The following is a 12,975-nucleotide window of genomic DNA, read 5'->3' on the forward strand; positions in this document are numbered from 1 at the left end:
TGCTGAGGCTGTTTGGGGCGTGGCCCCAGCTGCAGCCACTTCCCCCAATCAGCTCAGCCTTCACGCTGCCTGCTCCCCAGGCTATCTCAGGCCCTTCCAGGCAGGAGCAGGTGTCCACCCTGCTACACTGCAGCTTTGGGGATGTGGTTCAGACCTGGGTCTGTGTTGCAGCAGACTATCATGTCTGGCTCAACAAGACAGGGTTCTGGAGTCCCAAGCTGACAGGGAAAATGGGCTCAGAGGTAGTTTCAGCACATCAGGTGACAGTTCCAAGGGGGTCTCTGTGACCGAACCCGTCACAGCCCGCTCACGCAGGCTCTTATGCTGTGAGCAAAGCAGTGGGCTCGCTGCCTGCCCTCACTGGGACAGCAGGGGAAAAGATGAGCCCAGGGGGATCAGAGACCCCAGCTGAGTGTGGGGAGCCACAGCCAGCGGGGGGACAGCTGCCAACCAGGGCTCCCTTGTCCAGAGGTGCAAAAGGCCCAGGACAAGGGTAAAGCAGCCTTGAGACACCTGCCTGTCATAGTGGAGCCTTTTCAGAAGGTGGCCCTGGATTTGGTGAGAGACGAATGGGGGGGGAAGGCTTCCCCCGATGGAGAATCAGTGGTGGAGTATGTACTGACTTTCCGGGAAAAGCTTGATGAGTTCATGGGTCTCGCCAGGGAGAACCTAGTCAGGGCCCAAGGGAGGCAGAAGGTCTGGTACGACCACTCAGCGTATGGCACCGGGGACCAGGTGAGGGGTCTCGTCCCAGTGAGGAAGAATAAGCTACAAGCTGCCTGGGACAGGCCCTTTAAAGTCATCAAACAGCTGAATGAGGAGAACGATGTGGTGGAACTGCACAACTGGGCTCACAGTCCGAGGGGACCAGGTCAACATGATGGAGCCGTACTGTGACAGGGAGAGGCTGGTACTGGCCGTGTGTGGGTCTCTTCCCTGAGACAGGAGCCGGCCCCTTGCTGGAATCAATTTCCCTCTCTGACCAGCTAACCTCTGCCTAGCAGGCAGAGATCAGAGATCATACCAACAGCTGTTTTCCAACCGGCCTGGGCTCACTAACCGAGCTGTCCACTGGGTGGAGATGGGAGCCAGCCCTCCCATCAGGTGTTCCCCATTCAGAGTAACTGGGAACACAGCCCAGGCCCTGGAGGGAGAGGTCAGAGACATGCTGGCTTTAGGGGTGATCCAGCCATTCACCAGCCCCGGGGCCTCTCCCGTGGTGCTGGTCTCCAGGAAAGATGGGTCGATCCGATTCTATGTGGCCTATTGGAAGCTCAGTGCCATCACTACATCTGGTGCCTGCCCCATGCCTAGGCCTGATGAGATACTAGACAAGTTGGGGAGGACTTGGTACCCCACGACTGGGGATCTCACCAAAGGCTACTGGCAGATGCCTTTGGATCCAGATGGCAGGTTGAAACCTGCTTTTGTCATCCCTTTGGGGCTGTACAAATCCCTGGTCCTACCTTTTGGCCTCAAGTTGACGCCGGTCACCTGCCAGCACCAGGTGGATCAGTTACTGAGGGGGATGGAGAATTTTACCCTAACGTACATTGATGATATTTGTGTCTTTAGCCAGACCTGAGAGGACCATGTGTCCCAGGTGAAGAGGGGGCTGAGTGGCCTCCAGGATGCAGGGCTGACTGTAAAAGCTGCCAAGTGCAAGGTGGGGATGGCAGAGGTGTCGTACCTGGGCCACAAGCTGGGGAGCGGCTGCCTAAAGCCAGAGCTGGCCAAGGTGGAGGCGATCAGAGACTGGTCTGCTCCCCAGACTAAGGCTACGTCTTCACTACAGGGGGGGGGGGGGCGATTTAAGATACGCAAATTCAGCTACGCGAATAGCGTAGCTGAATTTGACGTATCGCAGCCGACTTACCCCGCTGTAGGGACGGTGGCAAAATCGACCTCTGCGGCTTCCTGTCGACAGCGCTTACTCCCACCTTCGCTGGTGGAGTAAGACCGTCGATTCGGGGATCGATTGTCGCGTCCCGACAGGATGCGATAAATCGATCCCCGAGAGGTCGATTTCTACCCGCCGATTCAGGCGGGTAGTGTAGACCTAGCCTAAGAAACAGGCCCAGGCCTTTATTGGAATGGTGGGGCACTACCAGAGGTTTGTGCCCCACTTTAGCTCTGAGTCAGCTCCCATCACTGAGTTATGCAAGAAGGGTGAGCCAGACAAACTGATCTGGACTGGGCAGTGCCAGAGGGCTCTCTGCACGCTGAAGGAGGATCTCATCAAGGGCCCGGTGCTGGGAAACCCAGACTTTGACAAGACCTTTGGTGTTCACCAATGCCCCACACACAGGGCTGGGGGTGGTGCCAATGCACACTGATGCAAAGGGGGAGAAACACCCCATCATGTTCCTGAGCAGGAAGCTGCTGCCCCGGGAGCAGGGCTATGCAGTCATAGAGAAGGAATGCCTGGCCCTGGGGTGGGTTCTTGAAAGGCGGCAGCCGGATCTATTTGGGCGGCGCTTCACTGTGTATCCGGACCACTCGCCCTGCCGTGGCTGCACCAAATGCAAGGGGCCAAAGTCAAGCTCCTGAGGTGGAGTCTGTCCCTCCTGGAGTATGAGATGGAGGTGGTCCATGTTAAGGGGAGTGCAAATGTTATAGCTGATGCTTTGTCCTGGAGAGGGAGACCTGAACTTCCCCAGGCCACTGGCTAAAGTGACTCTGCTCAGTTCAGTCTCAAAGGGGGAGAGATGTGACGAAGTGGGGATTTTCCCTTGTTATGTTGTATGTGAGTCTTAGGCCTTGGCTACACTTGCGAGTTACAGCGCTGTAAAGGCTCCCCCAGCACTGTAACTCACTTCCCGTCCACACTGGCAAGGCATTTGCAGCGCTGTATCTCCGTGGTTGCAGCGCTGCATGTACTCCACCTCTCCGAGAGGAATAGCAAGTATTGCGCTGCCACTGCAGCGCCAGTGTGGCCGCCCAATGCGCTGTGAATGGCCTCCAGAATTATTCGGCAGTATCCCACAATGCCTGTTCTAGCCACTCTGGTCATCAGTTCAAACTCTACTGCCCTGGCCTCAGGTAACCAACCATGTGACCGACCCTTTACATTCCCCGGGAATTTTAAAAATCCCCTTCCTGTTTGCTCAGCCCGGCGTGGTGTGGAGTGCTATCAGCGAATCTTTCCAGGTGACCATGCCTCCACGCACCAAGCGAGCCCCAGCATGGAGCAATGGCGAGTTGCTGGACCTCATCAGTGTTTGGGGGGAGGAAGCTGTACAGTCCCAGCTGCGCTCCAGCCATAGGAATTACGATACCTTTGGGAAGGTATCAAAGGACATGATGGAAAGGGGCCATGACCGGGACGCCCTGCAGTGCAGGATTAAAGTGAAGGAGCTCCGGAGTGCCTACCGCAAAGCCCGCGACACAAACGGCCGCTCGGGTGCTCCCCCCGCGACCTGCCGATTCTACAAAGAGCTGGATGCGATACTTGGGGTTAACCCCACCTCCACTCCGAGCACCACCATGGACACTTCAGAGCCAGTGTGGGGGGGGGGGGGGGAGGAAGAGGAGGAGGAGGAGGAAAATGGGAGTGATGGTGGTGGGCCGGATGGAGACACCCCGGAATCCCTGGAGCCATGCAGCCAGGAGCTCTTCTCGAGCCAGGAGGAAGGTAGCCAGTCGCAGCGACCAGTACTTGGTGGAGGACAAACAGAAGAGCAGGTTTCCGGTAAGCGGTGTTTTTTTTTCGGGAAGGAATTTTTTCGGTGTGGGCTCTTTGGGAGAGGAGGGTTAGGCATGCATGCCTAGATGCGGAATAGTGCATTGATGTGGTTTATCACATCGCGGTAATCGGCCTCGGTAATCTCCTCGAATGTCTCATCCAGAATGTGTGCAATGCGCTTGCGCAGGTTTATCGGGAGAGCCACCGTGGTCCTTGTCCCAGCCAGGCTAACGTGTCCGCGCCACTGTGCCGCGAGGGGCGGGGGGACCATTGCTGCACACAGGCAAGCTGCATATGGGCCAGGGCGGAAGCCGCATTGCAGTAGAAGACCCTCCCTTGCTTCCCAGGTCACCCTCAGCAGCGAGATATCGTCCAGGACGAACTCCTGTGGAAAATGTTGGGACAGTGTTCAGTGTAGGTGCCCCCTGAAGCTGTTGGCTCTCCCCAAGGCACAGAAACCCAGAGGACAGTGCAGCCCTGAAACAATCAGTCCCCCTTACTCACCATTTTGAGGCTCCCGTGGGATATGTGTGCTCTGTTTCGGACGGGAAAATTATGCTATTGTGTAGACCCTGTGTGTTTTCTACTCCTTAAGTGCGGGGGGAATCATTACTCTGTCTGGTATAAACAACGCTGCCTCTGTTAAATGTTGCATTTTGCCTATACAGCTGCATCAACCTTGAGACCTCAGCCATCCCTCTTATCGCCTGCTCAGAGAATGCAAAGACTCAGGAAGAGACCGCGAAAAAGCAAAGAAGACATGTTGCAAGAAGTGATGCGGCAATCTATTAAAGAGAATGAGAAAGCACAGGACTGAGAGAGAAAGCAGGATCTGCCAGGAAAACGCAGCGCACCGGCGGCAAAGCACCGCGCACCGGCAGCAAAGCACTGATAGGCTCATAAGCATCCTGGAGCGCCAAGCAGATGCTATCCAGGAGCTCGTAGCCATGCAGAAAGAGGAGCAGTACCGCAAACACCACCACCCCCTACAGCCCTTGTCCCAAAACTCTTTCCGTTGTGCCCCACTGTCACCTCCAACCCACTTTCCCCAACTTCCGTGTTCTTCATGCCACCCGCTGCCTCCAACACCAGTATCTTCACCACCCAGCCCTGAAAACCACGACCCTTACCCTCTGCTCTCAACCCCCATCACCATACAGTATAGCTGTCCTGAAGTGCAGCACTCACTGCACAGCACACCAGACAGGACATACGCGAATCTGTGATTGTACCGTTCCCCACTCCACCCCCTGGTTTCTTTTCAATAAATAATTTTTTTTTCTTTTCAATAAATGGATTCTTTGGCTTTGAAAACATTCTGTATTATTGCATAAAGTAAAAGACTCCTTAGCCCAGGAAATAAACAGGCACTGCAAGTCTGCTTGTCTGCTAAGCAGACACTGATTCCTAAAGATTGGAACTACTGCACTTCACTCCCGTGCAGGGCACCAGATATCACTGCTGGTTCTCAGCCTCAAATTGCTCCCTCAAGGCATCCCTAATCCTTGCAGCCCCGCGCTGGGCCCCTGTAATAGCCCTGCTCTCTGGCTGTGCAAATTCAGCCTCCAGGTGTTGAACCTCGGAGGTCCATGCCTGAGTGAAGCTTTCACCCTTCCCTTCACAAATATTATGGAGGGCACAGCACGCGGATATAACCGCGGGGATGCTGTTTTCGGCCAAGTCCAACTTCCCATACAGAGATCGCCAGCAGCCCTTTAAACGGCCAAAGGCACACTCCACAGTCATTCGGCACCGGCTCAACCTGTAGTTGAACCGTTCCTTGCTGCTGTCAAGGCTCCCTGTGTAAGGTTTCATGAGCCACGGCATTAACGGGTAAGCGGGATCTCCAAGGATCACAATGGGCATTTCAACTTCCCCTACCGTGATCTTCCGCTCTGGGAAAAAAGTCCCGGCCTGCATCTTCCTGAACAGCCAAGTGTTCCGAAATATGCGTGCATCATGCACTTTTCTGGGCCAGCCTGTGTTAATGTCAATGAAACGCCCACGGTGATCCACAAGTGCCTGGAGAACCATAGAGAAATACCCCTTCCGATTAACGTACTCGGATCCTAGGTGGGGTGGTGCCAGAATAGGAACGTGCGTCCCATCTATCGCCCCTCCACAGTTAGGGAACCCCATTTGTGCAAAGCCATCCACTATTTCCTGTACGTTACCCAGAGTCACGGTTCTTCTGAGTAGGATGCGATTAATGGCCTTGCAAACTTGCATCAACATGATTCCAATGGTCGACTTTCCCACTCCAAACTGGTTTGCGACCGACCGGTAGCTGTCTGGAGTTGCCAGCTTCCAGATTGCAATAGCCACCTGCTTCTCCACTGGCAGGGCAGCTCTCAATCTCGTGTCCTTGCACCGCAGGGTGGGGGCAAGCTCCTCACACAGTCCCATGAAAGTGGCTTTTCTCATCCGAAAGTTCTGCAGCCACTGCTCGTCATCCCAGACTTCCATGACGATGTGATCCCACCACTCGGTGCTTGTTTCCCGAGCCCAAAAGCGGCGTTCCACGGTGCTGAGCATGTCCATGAATGCCACAAGCAATTTCGTGTCGTACGCATTACGCGGCTCGATAGCATCATCGGATTCCTCACCCTCACTCTCACTGTCACTTTGGATCTTAAGGAATAGTTCGACAGCCAAACGTGACGTGCTGGTGAGACTTGTCAGCATACGCCTCAGCAGTTCGGACTCCATTTCCCGCAGACAGATCGCGCTGCACAGAAACCGTTGAAAGATGGCGCCAAAGGTGAACGGAAACAAAGGGATTTCTGGGATGCGAAGCGATGCAGCACGGGGCATTGGGACAGGACCCAGAATCCCCTGCACCCACGCCCCCTTCCCACAACCCACGGCGCCAGAATGGGAAAAGGTGCTCTGTGGGATAGCTGCCCATAATGCACCGCTCCCAATAGCGCTGCAATTGCCGCAAATGTGGCCACGACAGTGCGCTGGGCAGCTGTCAGTGTGGACAGACTGCAGCGCTTTCCCTACTCAGCTGCATGAAGTCAGGTTTAACTCACAGCGCTGTACATCTGCAAGTGTATCCAAGGTCTTACTGTTGAGCCTATGTCAGTTTTAGTGTTTTGCATGAATACTGTGTGTACCTCAGTTTCCCTGTGTGCTGCACCAATACCTCGGTGGTGGGAATAAGGGTGTGTGACTTTGGCTGAGATTTCTGCGGCAGGTGAAGCTGCTCCAGCTGCCTGCACATATGCTATGACCCGTGCCTTTCGTAACCTGAGACCCAGGAGGGAGATGCAACCAGGTGATGACCAGGTGACTCTTGGCCCTGAGAGAAAAAGACAAGGAGGAGCAACAGGGGTATCTGAGGTTGGGTCACTGGAAGCTGTCAGTCTGCTTGGGGGGACTGGAAGAGGGGGTGTCCAGGGCTTCTGGCCCAGGACTCCCCAAGATGGACTTGGCTGAAAGTCACTGATTTCTGTGCTAACAAGTTCTGTCCTACGATGTGTTCCTGTCAACTAATAAACCTTCTGTTTTACTGGCTGGCTGAGAGTCACATCTGACTGCAGAGTTGGGGTGAAGGGCCCTCTGGTTTTCCCAGGAACCCCGCCCGGGCGGACTCACTGCGGGAAGCACACGGTGTGGAAGGGGATGCTGAATGCTCCGAGGTCAGATCCAGGAAGGTCGAAGCTGTGTAAGCTTCTGGAGACAGTATGCTCAGAGAGGGGAGGCATGCTCCCGCAGAGTCCTGACTGGCTTCGTATGGAGTAGTTCCAGAGCATCGCCTGGTGACTCCGTGACAGGGAGTGAGGGGCACCAGCAGATCTGGGAGGAGCCCAGGACTCGGCTAGCTGGAGGCTGTGGATCAGGAGTGAGAGGCACCGGCAGAGCTGAGAGGAGCCCAGGACAGGGCTAGCAGGGAGCTATGGGAAGGGAGTGAGGGGCACCGGCAGAGTTGGAGGGAGCCCACGACTGTGCTAGCAGGGGCTGCGGGGCAGTAGTGAGGGGCACCAGCAAAGCTGGGGAGGAGCCCAGGACTGGGCTAGCCAGGGGCTGTGGGGCAAAAGTGAGGGGCACCAGCAGATCTGGGGGGAGCCCAGGGCTGCTCTAGCAGGAGGCTATGGGGCGGGAGTGAGGGGCGTTGCACAGGGCCGGCTTTAGGGCGATTCAGCCGATTCCCCGGAATCGGGCCCCATGCCCCTAAGAGGGCCCCGCAACGTCCCGAAGGAGCTGCCACCGAAGTCTCGCCGCTGTCTTCAGCGGCAGCTCAATTGCTGCCACGGAGGAAGGTCCCTCCGTCGAAGTGCTGCCAAAGGCACCGGCAGCTGATCGAGCTGCCGCCGAAGTCCTGGCACTGTCGTCGTCGGCAGCTCAATCGTTGCCACTGTCTTCAGCAGCATTTCGGCGGAGGGTCCTTCCTCCACGGCAGCGATTGAGCTGCCGCCGAAGGCAGCGGCAGGACTTCAGCAGCAGCTCCTTCGAATCAGGCCCCGCGGTGCCTAAAGCCGGCCCTGGCGTTGCAGATGTAAGAGGACTGTTAGACCCTTATTAAAACTGAGTGAGGTGTTTTGGTTGGCTAGCTCCCAGTACCAAAAGGAAGGGGAAGGGTCGATGGGAAATCAGGACCCTGAGACTGACAGTCCCCAGGGGCAATGGGGAGAAGCCAATGCTCCAGGTCAGCTTGATTGACAGGGCGGGCAGGCTAATGAGGGAGTAGGGTGACCAGATAGCAAATGTAAAAAATCGGGACAGGGGGTGGGGGGGTAATAGGTGCCTATATAAGAAAAAGCCACAAATATCGGGACTGTCCCTATAAAATTGGGACATCCGGTCACCCTATGAGGGAGTCAGGAGTGCAGAGCGGTCCCATCCTCCAGTGAACTGGGGATGCCTGGAAAAGAGTGGGACTGAGCTAAGGAGAGAGCCGGGGACCAGGCTGAGCTGGGAGCAGAGCCACGCCAGCCGAAGCCAGAGGGGCCAGAGGAGCAGCCCAGGGGGCTGGAGGCAGAGCAGCAGCAGTGCTGGGGCTGAAGCTGGGGCAGTTCGGAGCCACGTGTAGGGAGCAGCTGGGGAGAGCGAAGCGGGGGGATCCTGGGCAGAAGACCCAGTGCAGGGAAGAGTTGGGAGGGGGATCATAACCCCGATGGGGGGCTGACACTGGGAAGAAGGGTCCTGCAACCTCGAGCCTGAGGGTGTGTGGCCCCTGCCAGAGCAAGTGTCCAACCCGCAGCATCCCTGCAGCACAGCCAGGGCCTGGGCAGGAGGCCTGGGCCGTATGAGGAACAGACTGTGAACTTCCCTTACCCTCCGGAGATGGCTGGTTGTGGTGGCCCCATGCCACAGAGTGGAGTGACGGGTTTTCCTTTCACCTTTCCTGTTTTTTCCTTATTTTTTAATTGATTGCTGTTTAATAAATTGTATTTGCTTTGAACTTTATGTAATGATCAGTGGGTCAGGGAAGCATCCAGTGCAGAGAGAGCACCCCGGAGTGGGGACACCCTAGCCCCTGCCCTAAGTGACCACAAGGTTGGGGGTCGAGCCCCCCCAGGAATCCTGAGCCCAGCCTTGTTGGGGTTACGAGGACTCTGCCACACATGAGAGTAGAAGGGGCGTTCTCGAGGTCAGGCAGGCCTCTGGCTAAAGGGAGTGAGAGGGAGGACCCATTCCACCAGGGTGGTGTATAAGCCAGGAAAGTTCCCCACAATAGCAGGATCAATCCCCCGCTTACACACAGCTGGGGGGAGACCAGGACTGGGGTAGAAGGTGGCTGCCAGGGAGCCAGCTCCTCCCAGACATGAGTCCCAGCCTAACCCAGCCTCCTTCTGCCCCAGCTGCACCTCCCATCCCCCAGGAGACCCACTCTAGGGCGCTCCTTGAATTCACCCACAAAGGTGGGCTGCAGCTGGAGTCTGGCTTGGATCGGGGCGCCACCTGGTGGCTGTGTCAGAAACCCAGTGGTTTTGGTCCACGTTGGCATGTGGCAACACCCAAGGACATACCAGGCACAAGGTCTGAGTGTCTGGAAACCCGCCTCCTACCCCTCCCCCACTTCCCAAGCACTTGCTGTGGCCCTGTCCCTCCCCAAGCCAGTAGCCAGGCCTCAGGCTCACCCTGCCCTCCCCTCCCCCCTCCCCCCACTGGCCACGCACCTTCAGCATCTCCTGGGCAGCCAGGCCTCCAAGGAGGGCGGCCATGGGGCTCAGCTCCCCTGCGCTCACATGGGCAAACATCCGCACCAGCCCCTCATCCAGCAGCTCCGGGTGCGCGGTCAGGCCTCGTGCCAGCTCCAGCAGCCTCTCCGCATCCGCCTGCAGGGACAGGCACGGGTCAGGTGGGGGCGAGGCAGGACCCAGGCAGGGGCGGAGCACAGGCAGGGCACAGGTGCAAGTTGGGTCAGGGCTGGGGTGGGATGCAGGTGGGGGTGGGGCACAGGTGCAAGTTGGGTGCAGGCAGGGATGGGGTGCAGGTGGGGGCGGGATTCAGGCGGGGGGCACGAGGCCAGAAGGTGGCTGACTCCCAGGCAAGGGCCCTCCTCACCTGGGCTCTGGGCTGGGGCAGCCGTCCCATCTCGGCAGCGAAGGTGTGCAGTGCCCGGAAGGCCAGGTGCAAGCTGTGCCCTCGGTCGTCCATGGCTTTGATCTTTGGCTTGGCCAGGGAGGCTCTCAGGGGCTCCTGCAGGCAGGGATCAGAGTCTGAGGTGGTGCTGCCCAGGGAGCTGGGTACAGACTGGGACGCACCCCCCACAGAGCAAGGCAGCTGGGCACAGGCAGGGCTAGGCTACTCTGCCCCATGACAGGCTCTTGGCATGGTGCTGCCAGGCTCTGAGAGCTATGCCAGGGCCTGGACACATGCCCAGCAGCAGGACATGGTGCCAGGCCCACACACCCATGCCCCGAAGAGCTGTTGGGCCGAGATCTGGCACAGAATGGTCCCCCCACCTCCGCCAGGGCCCCCGGGTGCAGATGGGTGATGGGCCCGTCTGGGGGCTGTTACAAATGGCTAACGTTCGAGCTACTGCTGGGGGGCGGGGGCTTGTCTGCTACCTCTGCCAGATGTGTGTGTGTGACTGGGCAAGGCCAATATGGTGTCAGAGCGCAGGGCGAGCATCTGGCAGAGCCGACAGGTCTTGGTTTGTCTGTGTTCGTCTCTTGCCATCGCGGATTAGACCCTGGCCCATATAACCACTGTTCACTGCCCTGGAGTTATGTGGAGCGCCAGGAACAGGTTGGGGAACGCTAGGCAGAAAACTGGCCTTGGTCCTTACACAGCCCCTCCTCCCATCACTTCTACACAAACTGGTCAAGTTTTCAAATTTGCTCTTCCACCTTTGGGGCCCATGTGCGCCTGCTGGCCGCTGTGCCCACTTCCCACTGAGCCTATTGCCCACTGAGCCTGCTGTGCCCACTCCCCACTGCGCCCGCTGAGCCCACTCCCCGCTGTGCCCACTGAGCCTGCTGTGCCCACTCCCCACTGAGCCCACTGCCCAATGAGCCCACAACCTTCTGTGCCCACTGTGCCCACTCCACCCACTGAGCCTGCTGTGCCCACTCCCTGCTGTGCTCGCTCCCCCCTGCGCCCGCTACCTGTGAGTCTGCTGCCCAGTGTCTCCTCAGGCCTCATCCTCCCTGGAGTTCTACTGCAGAACTGCCCCCGCGCCTCAGTTCCCCATGTTAACACCACAGCAATCCCGGTTTCTAGCCATGGGGAACAGGGCTGATTTCCAGAGGGCCCGGGGCACTGCCCACTCACTGTCCCAGCGCCCAGCCTCAGGAACACCCCACGGTGCACACAGCCTGAGTGGGGCACCTAGACTCTCTGTGCCAAGAATGGGGGGGATCAGAGCGGGATCCCCAAAAGCCAGTATGCTGGGTGGGGTCTTCCCCCCAGAGTGGGGCATGCTAAGCCCCACCCCTCACAGAGTTCAGCACCTAACTTCCCAGGGCACGGAGACATTAGGTTCGGCCTGGTGATCCATGAACGGGGACTTCTCTGGAGTCAGGCAGCTCCATACACAGCGGCGGGTGAGACCCACCTTGTAGTCCTGGGGTTAGTGCACTGTTCAAACCCTTCTGACCAGGGGGGAGAGGGGGCTGGGATCTCCCCACCCTGGGTCTGTGCTCTAGCCATTGGGCAAGCAGTTACAAGGTGAATGGTGCCCCATCTCCTCTCCTCCAGCCAGCCTCTGGTGGGGCCCGATCTAGCGCACAACCTCTGAGTACACTGACCGGATTGGGTCCACATGCCCCATGAGCATTGCCCCCATCTGCCTGGTTCACAAATTGTTCTGGTGCGTTGGTGGGATGCTGACACCCAGATACTGGAGCACGGCAGCAGTGCGCCTGTGCCGCGTGGGACCGAGGGCACCGCGGGAGCATTGACCTGACAATGTGGCGCCGACTGAGCTCAGGTGCCTGCAGCATTTGGTGGGAGTTTGGGGAACTGCAGCGGAGCCTAAAATTGGGACGTCAGCACCGAGCCCTTTGCGAATCAAGCCCTAAGTCTCCATAAAGAGGAACAAAGAGGATGAGAGAATTACAGACCAGTCAGCCTCACTTTGCTCCTTGGAGCAAATGAACAAACCAGGCAGTTGTGAGCACCCTCAGGATGATCGGGGCTAAGACATCACCAGCAGGCATTGGTCAAGAACAAATCACGGCAAACCAGCCTTCCTGCTTCGTCGGGGTTCCTGGCCCGGTGGACAGGAGAGGAGCAGTAGAACTGATGTACAGTAACTCCTCACTTAAAGTATCAGAGGCAAGGCCAGCTCTGGCTTTTTGGCCGCCCCAAGCAAAAAAACCAAACCAAACCAAACCAAAAACCCAGTGATCTGTGTGCCGGAGCGCGGGTGCAGGGGGACCGGCTAGCGGGGGGGAGGGGGAGGGAGCAGGAGGGAGAGAGAAGGGGGGCGGCCAGGGCTACAGCGGGGCGCTGCCACGCAGCCCCTCCCGCCGCACCACGCTGCCTGCCAGGATGGCTCCGCTCTGGTCGGCGGGGAGGGAAGGACGAGGACTGCCCTGCCGGGCTTGCTGCAGGGCGCTCCCGTCCTCCGTGCCGCCGCCCCCTACAGGGCGGCCAGAGCGGAACAAAAAAAAAAAAAAGCGGCCGTGCCGCCCTAGGATTGGGCGGAATGCTGCCTTGTTCAATCTGCCGTCCCAAGCATCAGTTTGCTCGGCTGGTGCCTGGAGCCGGCCCTGATCAGAGGGGTAGCCGTGTTAGTCTGGATCTGTAAAAAGCAACAGAGGGTCCTGTGGCACCTTTAAGACTAACAGATGTATTGGAGCATAAGCTTTCGTGGGTGAACGCGCACTTCATCA

The 12,975-nt window shown here is 57.9% G+C and overlaps 1 protein-coding gene across 1 annotated transcript in view; it reads right to left on the reverse strand.

The window, feature by feature from the left end:
* Positions 1 to 12,975, reverse strand: part of UBA7 (ubiquitin like modifier activating enzyme 7) — a 57,523-nt gene that overhangs the window by 27,053 nt on the left and 17,495 nt on the right. The window contains exons 9-10 of the mRNA XM_065408785.1: positions 10,199 to 10,333; positions 9,811 to 9,969 (exon numbers count right to left, since the gene is read on the reverse strand). Coding sequence (XP_065264857.1) covers positions 9,811 to 9,969; positions 10,199 to 10,333 — 294 coding nt within the window. The remainder of the gene's footprint in view (positions 1 to 9,810; positions 9,970 to 10,198; positions 10,334 to 12,975) is intronic.

Source organism: Emys orbicularis, chromosome 7 (genome assembly GCF_028017835.1).
Source record: "Emys orbicularis isolate rEmyOrb1 chromosome 7, rEmyOrb1.hap1, whole genome shotgun sequence".
Classification (NCBI taxonomy): domain Eukaryota; kingdom Metazoa; phylum Chordata; order Testudines; family Emydidae; genus Emys; species Emys orbicularis.